This window comes from Lucilia sericata, unplaced genomic scaffold, assembly GCF_015586225.1.
Source record: "Lucilia sericata isolate MDLA Ls3-8-SP2 unplaced genomic scaffold, ASM1558622v1 Contig000310F_arrow, whole genome shotgun sequence".
Lineage (NCBI taxonomy): Eukaryota > Metazoa > Arthropoda > Insecta > Diptera > Calliphoridae > Lucilia > Lucilia sericata.
The window spans coordinates 215,805-230,614 of record NW_023994334.1 but is presented as its reverse complement, the minus strand read 5'-3'; the positions used below and the strand labels follow the sequence as shown (position 1 = coordinate 230,614).

Here is a 14,810-nt window from a genome sequence, read left to right as displayed (position 1 = left end):
TAGTCTAGTCTATAGTCTAGTTATAGTCTAGTCTATAGTCTAGTCTATAGTCTAGTCTATAGTCTAGTCTATAGTCTAGTCTATAGTCTAGTCTATAGTCTAGTCTATAGTCTAGTCTATAGTCTAGTCTATAGTCTAGTCTATAGTCTAGTCTATAGTCTAGTCTATAGTCTAGTCTATAGTCTAGTCTATAGTCTAGTCTATAGTCTAGTCTATAGTCTAGTCTATAGTCTAGGTCTATAGTCTAGTCTATAGTCTAGTCTATAGTCTGTCATAGTCTAGTCTATAGTCTAGTCTATAGTCTAGTCTATAGTCTAGTCTAGTCTAGTCTATAGTCTAGTCTATAGTCTAGTCTATAGTCTAGTCTATAGTCTGTCTAGTCTAGTCTAGTCTAGTCTATAGTCTAGTCTATAGTCTAGTCTATAGTCTAGTCTATAGTCTAGTCTATAGTCTAGTCTATAGTCTAGTCTAGTCTAGTCTATAGTCTAGTCTATAGTCTAGTCTATAGTCTAGTCTATAGTCTAGTCTATAGTCTAGTCTATAGTCTAGTCTATAGTCTAGTCTATAGTCTAGTCTATAGTCTAGTCTATAGTCTATAGTCTAGTCTATGTCTAGTCTATAGTCTATAGTCCTATAGTCTAGTCTATAGTCTAGTCTATAGTCTAGTCTATAGTCTATTCTATAGTCTAGTCTATAGTCTAGTCTATAGTCTAGTCTATAGTCTAGTCTATAGTCTAGTCTATAGTCTAGTCTTATCTAGTCTATCTAGTCTATAGTCAGTCTATAGTCTAGTCTATAGTCTAGTCTATAGTCTAGTCTATAGTCTAGCTCTAGTAGTCTTAGTCTAGTCTATAGTCTAGTCTATAGTCTAGTCTATAGTCTGTCTAAGTCTAGTCTATAGTCTAGTCTATAGTCTAGTCTATAGTCTAGTCTATAGTCTAGTCTAAAAGTCTATAAGTCTAGTCTATAGTCTAGTCTATAGTCTAGTCTATAGTCTAGTCTATAGTCTAGTCTAAGCAGTCTATAGTCTAGTCTATAGTCTAGTCTAAAGTCTAGTCTATAGTCTAGTCTATAGTCTAGTCTAAAGTCTAGTCTAGTCTAGTCTATAGTCTAGTCTAGTCTAGTCTATAGTCTATCTATAGTCTAGTCTATAGTCTAGTCTATAGTCTAGTCTAGTCTATAGTCTAGTCTATTTCTAGTCTATAGTCTAGTCTATAGTCTAGTCTATAGTCTAGTCTGTCTATAGTCTAGTCTATAGTCTAGTCTAAAGTCTAGTCTATAGTCTAGTCTATAGTCTAGTCTAAAGTCTAGTCTAAAGTCTAGTCTATAGTCTAGTCTAAGTCTAGTCTATAGTCTAGTCTATAGTCTAGTCTAAAGTCTAGTCTATAGTCTAGTCTATAGTCTAGTCTATAGTCTAGTCTATAGTCTAGTCTATAGTCTAGTCCTATATCTAGTCTATTCTAGTCTATAGTCTAGTCTATAGTCTAGTCTATAGTCTAGTCTATAGTCTAGTCTATAGTCTAGTCTATAGTCTAGTCTATAGTCTAGTATATAGTCTAGTCTATAGTTTAGTCTATAGTTTAGTCTATAGTCTAGTCTATAGTCTAGTCTATAGTCTAGTCTATAGTCTAGTCTATAGTCTAGTCTATAGTCTAGTCTATAGTCTAGTCTATAGTCTAGTCTATAGTCTAGTCTAGTCTAGTCTATAGTCTAGTCTATAGTCTAGTCTATAGTCTAGTCTATAGTCTAGTCTATAGTCTAGTCTATAGTCTAGTCAATAGTTTAGTCTATAGCTTAGTCTATAGTTTAGTATATAGTCTGGTCTATAGTCTAGCCCTAATCTACTCTTTAGTATAGCCTGGTCTAGTTTATAGTCTAGTCTAGTATTTTTAAGAAATGTTATAATCAGTATTACCGATGTCCTATCATGCCGGTTTAAAATTAACTCTAATTGCCTTTCATAACATTTGCTAGACAAAATCTATAGATTAGTCTATATTCTAGTCTATAGTCTATGGGTTAATTTGTTAATTGGCTTTATATGGGATGAAAAAATTCTATATTATCAAAACGTACAAACATACTTACAATACATAGTAGCAAATCTAATATTTTTTAAAACTGGGGATGTAGTTTAGCCTTTTAAAAGTAATTTTCTTAAGAAAAATTAAATGGTTTTTATCAATACTTTTGTAAAACATCTAAAATTGATCGTAGACACTTATAAATTCATTGACAAGATATTTTTAGGTTATTTATAATGAAATTTATAACCAAATTTAGTGATTGCTTAATAACAGAAATATGTTTTTGCTTTTGCTATATCCAATCAGTTTATTTTTAACATTTGGCGACATGAATCGTTTTAAATACTGGCTATTAGAGTTCACGCAATTTTATTGCATACTTTTAGGCTATACAGCCATTAACATAGATTTTAAGCATTTTCATTTAAATTCGAATAAATTGGTTAAAATCTATGTAACCGCAATCAATATAATTTATTTTGCTTTAAATATTATTACAATATATTACAGTTTTTCTGAAATCAAAGTGGATGATGTGAATTTTTTTATTGTTTTCTATTTCGCTGCAAATGCTCTATTGCGTATAGCTCTGACCCTGGTGGTCATTATAACGCGTTCGAAAAGGGACAACGAATTGGAGAAATTATTAAATGAAATGTTTTCTTTATATTTCAAATATTTCATACGTTGCCAAAATGCCCCGAGGTGTGCTAAGCATTTTAAATTGTGGAATTTTAGTGCTTTGCTCTTATTGCTGCACAACTTGATAATGGTGTTGCAAATCCGTTATGTTTCAACTAACGTATTTTCGTTCCTTCAGTTTATATTTGTTTGCAACCAAATAGCTATGCAACACTTGATAATGTTGCAACATGCGGGCATTTTATGCTTTATATTTGATTATTTTTCTTTATTAAACTATCAGCTACAAAACGAAGAATATAATAGCAATTTAATATTGATTTACTATCACCTATGCATGTTATTGAAAAGAGTGAATGGAATTTATTCTACAACACTATTATTATTGCAACTAAATATGGCGATGCTAATTTCCATTGTGCTGTTTGCATTTATCACAATAATGCCTCTAGAGTTGTTTGCCGACAACGTTCTACGCTTAACTCTTTCTGCCAGCTATTTTATTTTACTTTTTATTCACATGTTTGTGCATTATTCTATATGCGATCAAGTCCGTGGCATTAATGAGGAAACTAACATGATCTTATTGCGATTAACTACAGATAATGAGAACAAAGAGGTTTGTTGTAATAGTGAAATTTTCTTTAAATTAATAATAATTTTTTTATTGCAGTTGGAAGAATTTTTATTTAAGTGTGCCTTAGTACCTACTGACGTTAAAGTTTATGACCTAACTATGGATTTAAAATTATTGTTCTCAATGTTCGCAGCAATTTTCTCATACATGATTCTCTTAATACAAACATATATGCAAGCCACAATGTTGGATGAATCTATTAAACTGGAAAACGATAAAGATCTAAATGGAAAAAATTAAAACAGAAGTCAATTTTATAAGAAGTTAAATTGATAAGAAGTAAGAATATGTAGATAATACATAGAAATTATTTTACATATAAATAGTCTATAGTCTAGTCTATAGTCTAGTCTATAGTCTAGTCTATAGTCTAGTCTATAGTCTAGTCTATAGTCTAGTCTATAGTCTAGTCTATAGTCTAGTCTATAGTCTAGTCTATAGTCTAGTCTATAGTCTAGTCTATAGTCTAGTCTATAGTCTAGTCTAGAGTCTAGTCTATAGTCTAGTCTATAGTCTAGTCTATAGTCTAGTCTATAGTCTAGTCTATAGTCTAGTCTATAGTCTAGTCTATAGTCTAGTCTATAGTCTAGTCTATAGTCTAATCTATAGTCTAGTCTATAGTCTAGTCTATAGTCTAGTCTATAGACTAGTCTATAGTCTAGTCTATAGTCTAGTCTATAGTCTAGTCTATAGTCTAGTCTATAGTCTAGTCTATAGTCTAGTCTATAGTCTAGTCTATAGTCTAGTCCATAGTCTAGTCAATAGTCTAGTCTATAGTCTAGTCTATAGTCTAGTCTATAGTCTAGTCTATAGTAGTCTAGTCTATAGTCTAGTCTATAGTCTAGTCTATAGTCTAGTCTATAGTCTAGTCTATAGTCTAGTCTATAGTCTAGTCTATAGTCTAGTCTATAGTCTAGTCTATGGTCTAGTCAATAGTCTAGTCTATAGTCTAGTCTATAGTCTAGTCTATAGTCTAGTCTATAGTCTAGTCTATAGTCTAGTCTATAGTCTAGTCTATAGTCTAGTCTATAGTCTATCTATAGTCTGGTCTTTAGTCTAGTCTATAGTCTAGTCTATAGTCTAGTCTATAGTCTAGTCTAGAGTCTAGTCTATAGTCTAGTCTATGGTCTAGTCTATAGTCTAGTCTATAGTCTAGTCTATAGTCTAGTCTATAGTCTAGTCTATAGTCTAGTCCATAGTCTAGTCTATGGTCTAGTCTATAGTCTAGTCTATGGTCTAGTCTATAGTCTATGGTCTATAGTCTAGTCTTTAGTCTAGTCTATAGTCTATCTATAGTCTGGTCTTTAGTCTAGTCTATAGTCTAGTTTATGGTCTAGTCTATAGTCTAGTCTGTAGTCTAGTCCATAGTCTAGTCTATAGTCTAGTATATAGTCTAGGCTATAGTCTAGTCTATAGTCTAGTCTATAGTCTAGTCTATAGTCTAGTCTATAGTCTAGTCTATAGTCTAGTCTAGTCTATAGTCTAGTCTAGTCTAGTCTATAGTCTAGTCTAGTCTATAGTCTAGTCTATAGTCTAGTCCATAGTCTAGTCTATAGTCTAGTCTATAGTCTAGTCTATAGTCTAGTCTATAGTCTAGTCTAGTCTATAGTCTAGTCTATAGTCCAGTCTATAGTCTAGTCTGTAGTCTAGTCTATAGTCTAGTCTATAGTCTAGTCTATAGTCTAGTCTATAGTCTAGTCTATAGTCTAGTCTATAGTCTAGTCTATAGTCTAGTCTAGTAGTCTATAGTCTAGTCTATAGTCTAGTCTATAGTCTAGTCTATAGTCTAGTCTATAGTCTAGTCTATAGTCTAGTCTAGTCTATAGTCTAGTCTATAGTCTAGTCTATAGTCTAGTCTATAGTCTAGTCTATAGTCTAGTCTATAGTCTAGTCTATAGTCTAGTCTATAGTCTAGTCTATAGTCTAGTCTATAGTCTAGTCTAGTCTAGTCTATAGTCTAGTCTATAGTCCTAGTCTATAGTCTAGTCTATAGTCTAGTCTATAGTCTAGTCTATAGTCTAGTCTATAGTCCAGTCTATAGTCTAGTCTGTAGTCTAGTCTATAGTCTAGTCTATAGTCTAGTCAAGTCTAGTCCAGTCTATAGTCTAGTCTAGACTCTAGTCAAGTCTAGTCTATAGTCCAGTCAGTGCTCTAGTCCACAGTCTAATCTACATATATTAAGTATTTGAGGTCAATGTTCAATATCACTTTTAAAATTAATTAATTTAAAGCTTTTTTATTTTGTAAATTAACTTGAACTAAAACATTAATAAATTGTACAGTTTGAGCAATTATTGAAAATAAACATTTCAAGTCAATATTAAACATTCCTCTAATATTGATATTTACTTTGAATACAGCAAGATTTAATGAAACTAATTCAATCTGTAATGAATAATTAACTTAGTTAAATAAGAATGAAACTAAAAAGTAAATTTAACTTACTTCTTGGTCATTTTCATCTTTAGCAGTGAAACACCTTAAAATCCAAGAAGTTTTTCGTATTGTATTTATCACTCGATCACATAACAGAAAATACAAGTACATATGTATGCATAGCATTATATAGAGTTTTCCACCTAGCATATAGTCGTATGAGTTCAGTTTTTCATTTTCAGTTGTAAAATATATAATTACTACATAACCCACAATGGAATTTGTTATTATCAGCGATAGCTGAGTCCACACAATAACAGGACTGTAGATAATGTTCAGTTCCCTTATTAATTCAGTCAATTGAAAATATATTAAACTTAATTTTGGATCCATTTCATTGTTTTGTAATTGATAATTTAATTTCGAGCTGCATTCATGTATGTGACATAATAGGACTTCATGATACCACAAAATATAGTGTTGTAAGTTAATAATGCCGCATAGCAAATACATGTCAAAAAAACGCCACATTTCTTGGGATATATACAATTCATAAAGATTTACAAATAAGGAAATACCATGTAAAAACATAATAAATCCATTTATAAACACCCATTTGCGCAGGCTAGTATCGGCTGGTATATATTTAAAGCGATCAAAATATGCAGTCTGTATTAACAATAACTTCTCGAACCATTTCTCCATATCTTTATCTCGTCCTCTTCTCATCAAGATGACCAAGAACATAATTATAAAACGCAAATAAATGGTAGTAGCAAAAGCATAAGCAATCAAAGGATTTTTCACATTCAGCTGAATATGACTCAAATTAACTTTAACTGCATGCGGCAAAGCGTATAAGAATAATAAACTGCTTATGGTCATAAATATATTTAAGAATTTTGATACTTTCAATTTTCTAGTTTTTAAATCAATTCGAATTGTTGTAAAACCCAACCAAATGCCATAAAACATGGCAAAGTAAACCATAAAATATTTCCAGTATCGCATGTTTAAAGACTCGTCCAATACTGAGTGGATAATTGTGGCTAAATCGTTTAACATGTTAGTACTACTAACTAGATTATCTGAAATTCAATTAATTAGATAAATTTACTATAAACTTGGTAACACTGTCAGTCAGTTAATATTTAATTATGTGGCATTTTTACAGGATGTACATTCCATACAATAGTTATAACAACAATACTTTTCTAAGTCAGCTTTCTATAGAAAACTTATTTATCGAAGTTATGCAATTAATATGGCAAAATAATATGTTTCCAATATAAAGGGTATGATACCTCAATAAGAAATGAAATTTAGTCTAAAGTCTAGTGTTATACATAGTCTGGTCTATAGTCTAGTTTATAGCCTAATCTACAGTCTAGTCTATCATCTTAAATATAGTCTATTATACAGTTTATTCTATAGTCTAGTCTATAGTCTATCCTATAGTATAATCAAAAGTCTAGTCTAGACTATTCGAATTGCTGTAAACCCAGCCAAATGCCATAAAAATAGCCAAGTAAACGAATAAATATTGAACGTATCGCATGTTTAAAGACCTGTCATTCATATACAACTACATTAATATATAATTAATGTAGATTATCTTGACGTCAATTAATTAGATAATTATTAGTATAAACTTGGTTACACTGGATGCTAAAATTCAATTATGTGGCATTGCAACAGGATGTATATTCCTGGAAAAAATTATAAAAAAAAACAAACTGACATAACTAGACAATAGACTATAGACTGGTCTAAACTAGACTTGACTACAGAACAGAGTATAAAATAGACTGTAGACTAGACTATATACTAGACTACATACTATACTATAGACTGGTCTAAACTAGACTTGACTACAGAACAGAGTATAAAATAGACTATAGACTAGACTATATACTAGACTACATACTATACTATAGACTAGACTATATACTAGCCTACAGCCTATACTATAGACTAGACTATAGACTAGAATATAGACTTGCCTATAGACTAGACTATAGACTAGAATATAGACTTGCCTATAGACTAGACTATAGACTTGCCTATAGACTAGACTATAGACTAGACTATAGACTAGACTATAGACTAGACTATAGACTAGACTATAGACTAGACTATAGACTAGACTATAGACTAGACTATAGACTAGACTATAGACTAGACTATAGACTAGACTATAGACTAGACTATAGACTAGACTATAGACTAGACTATAGACTAGACTATAGACTAGACTATAGACTAGACTATAGACTAGACTATAGACTAGACTATAGACTAGACTATAGACTAGACTACAGCCTATACTATAGACTAGACTATAGACTAGACTATAGACTAGACTATAGACTAGACTATATACTAGACTATAGACTAGACTATAGACTAGACTATAGACTAGACTATAGACTAGACTATAGACTAGACTATAGACTAGACTATAGACTAGACTATAGACTAGACTATAGACTAGACTATAGACTAGATATAGACTTAGACTAATAGGACTAGACTATAGACTAGACTATAGACTAGACTATAGACCTAGACTAAGACAGACTATAGACTAGACTACTAGACTAGACTATAGATAGACTATAGACTAGACTATAGACTAGACTATAGAACTAGACTATAGACTAGACTATAGACTAGACTATAGACTAGACTATAGACTAGACATAGACTAGACTATAGACTAGACTATAGACTAGACTATAGACTAGACTATAGACTAGACTATAGACTAGACTATAGACTAGACTATAGACTAGGACTATAGATAGACTATAGACTAGACTATAGACTAGACTATAGACTAGACTATAGACTAGACTATAGACTAGACTATAGACTAGACTATAGACTAGACTATAGACTAGACTATAGACTAGACTATAGACTAGACTATAGACTAGACTATAGACTAGGACTATAGATAGACTATAGACTAGACTATAGACTAGACTATAGACTAGCCTATAGACTAGACTATAGGACTAGACTATAGACTAGACTATAGACTAGACTATAGACTAGACTATAGACTAGACTATAGACTATAGACTAGACTATAGACTAGACTATAGACTAGACTATAGACTAGACTATAGACTAGACTATAGACTAGACTATAGACTAGACTATAGACTAGACTATAGACTAGACTATAGACCTAGACTATAGACTAGACTATAGACTAGACTATAGACTAGACTATAGACTAGACTATAGACTAGACTATAGACTAGACTATAGACTAGACTATAGACTAGACTATAGACTAGACTATAGACTAGACTATAGACTAGACTATAGACTAGACTATAGACTAGACTATACTATAGACTAGACTATAGACTAGACTATAGACTAGACTATAGACTAGACTATAGACTAGACTATAGACTAGACTATAGACTAGACTATAGACTAGACTATAGACTAGACTATAGACTAGACTATAGACTAGACTATAGACTAGACTATAGACTAGACTATAGACTAGACTATAGACTAGACTATAGACTAGACTATAGACTAGACTATAGACTAGACTATAGACTAGACTATAGACTAGACTATAGACTAGACTATAGACTAGACTACAGACTAGACTATAGACTAGACTATAGACTAGACTATACTAGACTATAGACTAGACTATAGACTAGACTATAGACTAGACTATAGACTAGACTATAGACTAGACTATAGACTAGACTATAGACTAGACTATAGACTAGACTATAGACTAGACTATAGACTAGACTATAGACTAGACTATAGACTAGACTATAGACTAGACTATAGACTAGACTATAGACTAGACTATAGACTAGACTATAGACTAGACTATAGACTAGACTATAGACTAGACTATAGACTAGACTATAGACTAGACTATAGACTAGACTATAGACTAGACTATAGACTAGACTATAGACTAGACTATAGACTAGACTATAGACTAGACTATAGACTAGACTATAGACTAGACTATAGACTAGACTATAGACTAGACTATAGACTAGACTATAGACTAGACTATAGACTAGACTATAGACTAGACTATAGACTAGACTATAGACTAGACTATAGACTAGACTATAGACTAAACTAGCCTATAGACTAGACTATAGACTAGACTATAGACTAGACTATAGACTAGACTATAGACTAAACTAGACTATAGACTAGACTATAGACTAGACTATAGACTAAACTAGACTATAGACTAGACTATAGACTAGACTATAGACTAGACTATAGACTAGACTATAGACTAGACTATAGACTAGACTATAGACTAGACTATAGACTAGACTATAGACTAGACTATAGACTAGACTATAGACTAGACTATAGACTAGACTATAGACTAGACTATAGACTAGACTATAGACTAGACTATAGACTAGACTATAGACTAGACTATAGACTAGACTATAGACTAGACTATAGACTAGACTATAGACTAGACTATAGACTAGACTATAGACTAGACTATAGACTAGACTATAGACTAGACTATAGACTAGACTATAGACTAGACTATAGACTAGACTATAGACTAGACTATAGACTAGACTATAGACTAGACTATAGACTAGACTATAGACTAGACTATAGACTAGACTATAGACTAGACTATAGACTAGACTATGACTAGACTATAGACTAGACTATAGACTAGACTATAGACTAGACTATAGACTAGACTATAGACTAGACTATAGACTAGACTATAGACTAGACGATAGACTAGACGATAGACTAGACTATGGAAACCTATAATAGTAGAGCGTTTTCTTAAAGAAAAATTATGCGTTATGATTTAATTATTGGATTTACTTAGATACAACAAATAACAATATATTTATTAAATATTTTTCCAAAAACTATTTACTCCTGGGACGCTTCGTTCATTACATTAAAAGCTTTTTTAAATTCCTTCTGTAAAATCTGACCCACATCATGAGAATCTTTAAGGTAACGTATAGATATGGCCACATCATTTTGTACCAAAATCAATACCTGACGTATGGTGAAACCAAACATAACAAACGAAGTGTGCTTATTTAGATTAAACATGCCGCAAATATTAATGAAAAGTCTTCTTTGTACCAAATGTAAAGACAATAGTTCGCACTGTAATTGAAAAATATTTTAAGCTATATATTTAGAAAAATATTCACAAACTTACACTTTTTCTCAAACTTTCTTCCATTTCGGGAAATTCCGAAAATTGTTTTACAATAGAACCCGTGATATTATATGAGCTTTGCACGGTATTACAATTAACATCCAGCAAATACAAATCCAATACCAAACAGCAATAACTAAAACTTCCTATGATGAGATCATAATAAGACAAGTTGAATTTAAAGAAGTCTATACACATCATTAGACCATAATAACCCATGGCGGTATTATTGAATATATGAGTCATTAAAACAGTTAAAATTTGAAACATATAGGAATCATTTAATTCACCCACTATATTCATGAGATTACAGTGTATATAAGTAATACAGTCCATTTCAGCAGCCAAGGCTTTTTGCATTTGCTGTTGAGAGCGCTGTGATCTCCATGAGCTCACTCTTACTATAGTCACATAAATTTCCTCCAAACGATAGTTGATTATATAGAATCTTGATCCGATATAGAGCAGACACATATAGAAATGCATTACTACACCATGTAAAATATTTAAAACAATCACCACATAAAAAAATGTCAGATACCACCAGCCCGAGGTACTAATGACATATCGGTAGACTATATACATAATCGATAGAGACTGCAACCAAACACTGGCGTATTTCAGAAAAAATAAGCTATCGAATTTTTGTATTAATTGCGGTGGATATGTAACTCTTTCAAAATATTCCTCCTCCAAAACAATTAAGCGTTCGACAATTTTTCTCACACGACACTCACGTTTCCAGCGCAACACTCTAGTCTATAGTCTAGTCTATAGTCTAGTCTATAGTCTAGTCTATAGTCTAGTCTATAGTCTAGTCTATAGTCTAGTCTATAGTCTAGTCTATAGTCTAGTCTATAGTCTAGTCTATAGTCTAGTCTATAGTCTAGTCTATAGTCTAGTCTATAGTCTAGTCTATAGTCTAGTCTATAGTCTAGTCTATAGTCTAGTCTATAGTCTAGTCTAGTCTAGTCTAGTCTAGTCTATAGTCTAGTCTAGTCTAGTCTAGTCTATAGTCTAGTCTAGTCTATAGTCTAGTCTAGTCTATAGTCTAGTCTAGTCTATAGTCTAGTCTAGTCTAGTCTAGTCTAGTCTAGTCTATAGTCTAGTCTAGTCTATAGTCTAGTCTAGTCTATAGTCTAGTCTATAGTCTAGTCTATAGTCTAGTCTAGTCTATAGTCTAGTCTAGTCTAGTAGTCTAGTCTAGTCTATAGTCTAGTCTAGTCTATAGTCTAGTCTAGTCTAGTCTAGTCTAGTCTATAGTCCTAGTCTAGTCTATAGTCTAGTCTAGTCTATAGTCCTAGTCTATAGTCTAGTCTATATCTAGTCTATAGTCTAGTCTATAGTCTAGTCTATAGTCTAGTCTATAGTCTAGTCTATAGTCTAGTCTATTCTAAGTCTATAGTCTAGTCTAAGTCTAGTCTATAGTCTATCTATAGTCTAGTCTATATCTAGTCTATAGTCTGTCTATAGTCTAGTCGATAGTCTAGTCTATAGTCTAGTCTATAGTCTAGTCTATAGTCTGTCTATAGTCTAGTCTATAGTCTAGTCTATAGTCTAGTCTATAGTCTAGTCTATAGTCTAGTCTATAGTCCTAGTCTATAGTCTAGTCTATAGTCTAGTCTATAGTCTAGTCTATAGTCTAGTCTATAGTCTAGCTATAGTCTAGTCTATAGTCTAGTCTAGTCTATAGTCTAGTCTATAGTCTAGTCTATAGTCTAGTCTATAGTCTAGTCTATAGTCTAGTCTATAGTCTAGTCTATAGTCTAGTCTATAGTCTAGTCTATAGTCTAGTCTATAGTCTAGTCTATAGTCTAGTCTATAGTCTAGTCTATAGTCTAGTCTATAGTCTAGTCTATAGTCTAGTCTATAGTCTAGTCTATAGTCTAGTCTATAGTCTAGTCTATAGTCTAGTCTATAGTCTAGTCTATAGTCTAGTCTATAGTCTAGTCTATAGTCTATCTATAGTCTAGTCTATAGTCTAGTCTATAGTCTAGTCTATAGTCTAGTCTATAGTCTAGTCTATAGTCTAGTCTATAGTCTAGTCTATAGTCTAGTCTATAGTCTAGTCTATAGTCTTGTCTATAGTCTTGTCTATAGTCTAGTCTATAGTCTAGTCTATAGTCTAGTCTATAGTCTAGTCTATAGTCTAGTCTATAGTCTAGTCTATAGTCTAGTCTATAGTCTAGTCTATGGTCTAGTCTATAGTCTAGTCTATAGTGTAGTCTATAGTCTAGTCTATAGTCTAGTCTATAGTCTAGTCTATAGTCTAGTCTATAGTCTAGTCTATAGTCTAGTCTATAGTCTAGTCTATAGTCTAGTCTATAGTCTAGTCTTAGTCTAGTCTATAGTCTAGTCTAAAGTCTAGTCTATAGTCTAGTCTATAGTCTAGTCTTTAGTCTAGTCTTTAGTCTAGTCTTTAGTCTAGTCTATAGTGTAGTCTATAGTCTAGTCTGTTGTCTAGTCTAAAATATGTTGTTTAGTTTTTTCATAAAACATTTTTGTAAAAGAATTTTAAACTTTTTTCATTTAACAATTTATAAAGCTGTTTTAATTAATACTGACTTTAATATTTTCACTTAACAATTTATTAAACTTTGAAATTTAAATTCAAAATATGGATGTGATTTAATTACTTTTCGTATACTTTAAATCGTATTGCATTAAAACAATAGCATTTGATATGGTCGAACTAAGAATGGCAAAAGCCATAGGACGATTCATATTGAATAGGCCTATCAGATCGAATTCCAAAGGAAATTGAGCAAGCTGCAGGGAAAAGTTGTCGAGCTAGAGGAAAAAAATTAAATTTAACCAATTTTAAAGTTTGAAAATAGACTCAATCGTTCGAAACATCTCAACTTACACTTCTCTCTAAACGATTATCTAATTTACAATTCCAAATTGGTCGCCCTTTTAATAAGTCTCCAGTTTTCTCCATCAAATCCACGGTATTTAGCATGATGAATATAAATAACTGTATATCCAGGTAACATATAAAAAGTGCAACTGGTACAAAATATACCACCCATTCGCCATAAGAGGCCCATATATCGAGATGATTGGATAACATGGCAAATATATAAATCACACAAATATTATTCACATATAAATCCAACACTACACAAACCCCTTATACATCATATATTTTGTTAATGCGTTTCAAATAATTTATTAATATACATTGAGTCACTGACAACTCGTCTAGTTGATCAGCCAAGAGGCAATAATTTACTGGATTTCTCACTCCTGATTTACAAATTGTATTTGCGGTATTTAAAATTCTTTTAATTTCTTCATTGATAATAGTCATGAAAATATTGATGTTTAAAATGGCAAAATAATATAGAGTCATAACAACATTTAGAACTGTGGGTATCAAAGCCAAGGCTAGTAAAATATAACGATTCTCCATATCAAAAATTACACCTAAATGTTGATTTATGATTACGTACACTAACACATCAGCTATAAAGGAACGTTTCAATTTGATTCTTATACCGTGTTCCAGATATTGCATATATCTTTCTTCCATTTGCCATTTTTGTAGGAATTTCTTACAAAATTTCCTATAAGAATTTATCAATTGTACCGACTCACGACGTCTAGTCCAATTATAGAAAACTGTTAATATAACTCCAACTACACGTATAATCGAGGTTAAAAAATTTAATTTATAATGTAATTCTGCACTGCCGGGGGGATGACTTTTAATTTCCATGTGCAAAAAGAAATACGTTAAAACACCGAACATTGTTATGCTAATTACGGCCGAATAGACCGTTATGTGAGGTTTTATATGCGCTCTACCCGTACGACAATCGTAGCAGAAATTCAGAATTCCCAATAATTGAGCGTAAATGTAGACCGTGCTTAACATCCAATATGTTGACCGTTTCAT

At 31.8% G+C, this 14,810-nt stretch overlaps 2 protein-coding genes across 2 annotated transcripts; both read right to left on the bottom strand.

The window, feature by feature from the left end:
• Nucleotides 1–10,608: 10,608 nt before the first annotated feature.
• On the bottom strand, nucleotides 10,609–11,659 carry LOC119603530 (the record flags this gene model as incomplete). The annotated part of the gene is made up of 2 exons (XM_037955573.1): nucleotides 10,609–10,854; nucleotides 10,910–11,659. Coding segments are annotated over 2 exons (996 nt in total), but the record flags the coding sequence as incomplete, so codon positions are not given.
• Nucleotides 11,660–13,537: 1,878 nt separating this feature from the next.
• LOC119603529 (putative gustatory receptor 59d) lies at nucleotides 13,538–14,810 on the bottom strand. Its single transcript, XM_037955572.1, has 2 exons — nucleotides 14,145–14,810; nucleotides 13,538–13,699 (listed from the first exon to the last, which is right to left on the bottom strand). Exons 1-2 carry the CDS (start codon nucleotides 14,808–14,810, stop codon nucleotides 13,538–13,540), a joined length of 828 nt encoding a protein of 275 aa, XP_037811500.1.

Coding starts and splice junctions, on each gene's coding strand:
- LOC119603529 (XM_037955572.1), bottom strand. CDS start 14,810: ATGAAACGGTCAACATATTGGATGTTAAGCACGGTCTACATTTACGCT. Junction 13,700..14,144: donor AATCAGGAGTGAGAAATCCA/GTAAATTATTGC, acceptor TTTTTCCTCTAG/CTCGACAACTTTTCCCTGCA.